This window comes from Dipodomys ordii, unplaced genomic scaffold, assembly GCF_000151885.1.
Source record: "Dipodomys ordii isolate 6190 unplaced genomic scaffold, Dord_2.0 Scaffold28, whole genome shotgun sequence".
In the NCBI taxonomy this organism is placed as follows: Eukaryota; Metazoa; Chordata; class Mammalia; order Rodentia; family Heteromyidae; genus Dipodomys; species Dipodomys ordii.
Genome location: NW_012267244.1, coordinates 15,695,979 through 15,699,960, shown reverse-complemented (window position 1 = coordinate 15,699,960; position 3,982 = coordinate 15,695,979). Strand labels below are relative to the sequence as shown.

Here is a 3,982-nt window from a genome sequence, read left to right as displayed (position 1 = left end):
GGGAAGGGGAGATGGTCATGGGGCTTAAGCTCTGGGCCTTGGCGCTGTCCCTCAGCAATTCAGCTCAAGGCTTGAGCCACAGCACCACTTGGGTTTTCTAGTGGTTTACTGGAGATAAGTCTCACAGACTTTCGCGCCCAGCATGGCTTTGAACAGCGATCCTCAGATCTCAGCTTCCTGAGTAGCTAGGATTACAGGCATGAACCACCTATGCCCAGCTTGTGAGACTATTATCTCCAATAAACCACTAGAAAACCAGAAGTGAAGCAAGCCATGGCTTAAAGTGGTAGAGCACTAGCCATGAGCAAACCAAAAAGAGCTCAGGGTCAGCACCCAGGCCCTGAGTTCAAGCCCCATGACTGACAAAAAAAAAAAAATCAGCTGGGCGTTGGTGGCTCACACCTGTAATCATAGCTACTCAGGAGGCTGAGATCTGAGGATCACAGTTCAAAGCCAGCCGGGACAGGAAAGTCCATGAGACTCTTATCTCCAATAAGCCACTAAAAAACCGGAAGAGGTACTATGGCAAGCGGTAGAGTGCTTGCCTTGAGCTGAAGAGCTAAGGGACTGTCCAGGCCCAGAGGTCAAGCCCCACAACCAACTTAAAAAAAAAAAAAGTCAAAAGTAGCCAAGCATTGGTGCCTCACACTTGTAATCTTTGATACTCAGGAGGCTGAGATACAAGGGTTGTAGTTCAGAGTCAGCTGGGGCAGGAACGTCCATAGACACTTACCCCAATAAACCACCAGAAAAAGAGAGGGAAAAAAAGGTAAAATCTGAGTGCAAGTGACTCAAACCACTAATCCCAGTTACTCAGGAGGGTGGGATCCGTAAAATCACAGTTCAAGGCCAGCTTGGGCAAAAAAGTTCTTAAGACTAAATCTCAACCATAAACAGCTGGAAACAGTAGTATGCCTACCATCCCTACAAAACAGAAAGCATAAATAGAAGATTAAGACCAGCCTGCATGAGCACAGAGATCTTTAGAAAAACACTGTGAGTAAAAAGAAAATATACTGTGAATAAAAAGGGTTGGTAGAGCATTTGCCTAGCAAATATAAGACAAGGAATTCAAAGCTCAGTACCACCAGAAGTACTAAGACACAAGATTTGTAAATAAAAAACTGCCTCGGGGCTGGGAAGGTGGCTCAGTGGTAGAGTGCTTGCCTTGCATGTATGAGGCCCTGGGTTCGATTCCTCAGTACCACATAAGCAAAAAGAAAAAAACTGGAAGTGGCGCTGTGGCTCAAATAGAAGAGCACTAGCCTTGAGCTGAAGAGCTGAGGGACAGTGCCCAGGCCCAGAGTTCAGGCCCCACCACCGGACCCTAAATAAATAAATAAATAACTGCCTCAATTTCCATAAGCCATATTCTTTTTTTGCTCTATTATTAAGGTAGGCCATCCATAAGGAATAATAAAAATTTACTTCATATTCTGTTTGTTAAGTAAAGTGTTACCTGGTAGGTTTACTGAGATGTTGTTCCTGAACAATGGAAGACACAGAATTATTTTTTCCAGTTTCCTCTTCAACACTCCTCGATGGTCCAACATCTAATTGAGCATATTTTTGAGCCAAACTACAGTCTTCAGAACCTACACAATCTTTTCTTGCTGAAACTTCCAGAGAGGTCAAAATCTCTGTCTTTTCCTTAAATTTAAGAAGAAACAGCTAATATTTCCAGGGACAATTTCTGTATTAATTTGGTTTAGCAATTTGGTTGAATCTTCTAATTTACACACATATACACGTGAACAGTTTCCAAACTGTTGGAATAATTGAAAGCCACTTGCTTTCACAAAAATATTTCCAGTACAAAACTAAACTGACTTTATTATTTGTTTTCCTTCATTATCCTGATAAAAGAGTTCACCAACAATAAAGTTACATTTTCTGAACTTACTTTCACAAGGAGCTGGGTGTCAGAATCTCCTTGCTGCAGCAAATTATCTTCTGGTTTGCATACCTTGTTCTCATCTGTTGTGCTTTTTTTCATACCTGCTCCTTTTTTACTGTTTGCTCTGCTCAAATTTGGCTTAGGCTTTTGGAAGAATCTTCTTATCAATTGTGCTGGACTAGGAACACATGGCTTATTTTCTTCACATCTGGAATGAAGCATAGATCATAGTGAATAACAAAATCAGAACTTCTTGATGTAATAACTCTTAAGCAATTTTAGATATAAAATTGTTCAAAGAACTATGTATATAAACTGATCATAAACCCAAGCATGGGAAATGAAACCATACATTGATACAAAAGGAACAAGATAAAAAGCTTTATTTTTTTGTGCCAGTACTGGGACTTGAACTCAGTGTCTCATATTTTCACTTGGGTTTTTTTTCTCAAAAATGGTGCTCTACCATTGGGCCACAACTCCACTTCTAGAAAAGTTTTTTATAGCTTCTTTTTTCTGCATAGCCTAAGAATGGGTTTAATATTAATCTTTTTTACTGTAACTTAATCATTCTGGTCTGTGGCTGTCACTTTAAGTTTCAAAGAAATAACTGTATACGGGAGCGGAGGGAGGATGGGAAAGGGAAACAAAGGAGGAGGCTACAATGCTTGCTAAGAAATGTACTCATTATCTTGCCCATGTAATTGTAACCCCTCTGTACAGTATTTTCACAATAAAAATAAAAAAATAAATAAACCCAAAAAAAATTTTAATAAAAAATAATAAATTAAAAATTAAAAAAAAAGAAATAACTGTATACTCCAAGATTACCAGCAGACCTCCGTAGGTTTCACAGTAGGCCTTTAAAGGAATGCCTTAAACTGGGCTCCAAAGCATAAGCTTTACACATGGTCCAATCACCTGATCTGGCTCAAGAGTAGGTCTATTCTGCTACCACAGACCTAATCCAGAATAAAATTCATAAAATCATCTACACAAAAGCCCAACCTTTATCCTTGAAGTGTGATGTTTTTCTAATTAAAAGCAACCCTACAGCTGTTGACTCACGCCTGTAATCCTAGCTACTCAGGAGGCTGAAATCTGAGAATCACAATTCAAAGCCAGCCTGGTTAAGAAAGTACATGAGACTTTTATCTCCAATTATCCACAAGAAAAACAGAAGTGGCACTGTGGCTCAAAGTGGTAGAACACTAGCCTTGAGCAAAAGAGCTCAGGGTCAGTGTCCAGGCCCTGAATTCAAGCCCACAACCAGATGTAAAAGAAAAAAAAAAAAAAAGGCAACCTTACCTTATCTTTTCCTCCAAAATATTTTTTTCCTCCAAAATAGTCTTGTCAACAGGGAGACTTTCTGCAGGAACCACATGACTTTCATTTTCATCCATTCTGCATTCAGAAACTTTGGAGGATACAACTTCAATTTCAGTGTCAATTTCAGCATTTGACTATAAGACAAAAACATTTTTTGTAGCAGTGTCTACTTTCAAAAATATTACAATCTTTAAAGAGTATTCATTATTACTTCCTTCTCATTTTCTTTCCATGTTTATTTTTGTCCTAAGGATAAACCCAGAGCCTTGCAAATGTTCTACCACTGGGGTTCACTTGTAGCCCACTAGTTTTTGGTTTTTTTTTTTAATTAAGATTCAAACTGCATAAACAATGAAAGATTGCAATGACTGTTTCCATAACATGTTTACATAACACTTTTCTATGAATGTCAACAATTACAAAGTTAAAAATTACAAGTACTTTGGGATGGTTATGCACCCCAACGAGAGCGCAGTGGCTAGCATGCATAAGACTCTGGGTCTAGACAGGAGCAGATGACTCTGTAACCCTAGCTACTCAGGAGGCTGAGATATGAGGAATGCAGTTCAAAGCTATAGGGGGCAGGAACGTCCATGAGACTCATCTCCAATAAACTACCGGAAAATCAGAAGTGGTGCTGTGCCTCAAGTGGTAGAGTGCTCATCTTGAGTTGAAGAGCTGAGGGACAGCGCCAGGCTCAGAGGTCAAGCCCCACAACCGACAAAAAGGGAGAGAGGGAGGGAGGGAGGGAGGGAG

General features: G+C 39.9%; 1 protein-coding gene across 1 annotated transcript in view; it reads right to left on the bottom strand.

Moving 5' to 3' along the window:
• Positions 1-3,982, bottom strand: part of Bdp1 (B double prime 1, subunit of RNA polymerase III transcription initiation factor IIIB) — a 110,846-nt gene that overhangs the window by 50,850 nt on the left and 56,014 nt on the right. The window contains exons 19-22 of the mRNA XM_013015828.1: positions 3,206-3,360; positions 1,904-2,105; positions 1,460-1,650; positions 920-924 (exon numbers count right to left, since the gene is read on the bottom strand). Of these exons, the coding sequence (XP_012871282.1) occupies positions 920-924; positions 1,460-1,650; positions 1,904-2,105; positions 3,206-3,360 (553 nt within the window). The remainder of the gene's footprint in view (positions 1-919; positions 925-1,459; positions 1,651-1,903; positions 2,106-3,205; positions 3,361-3,982) is intronic.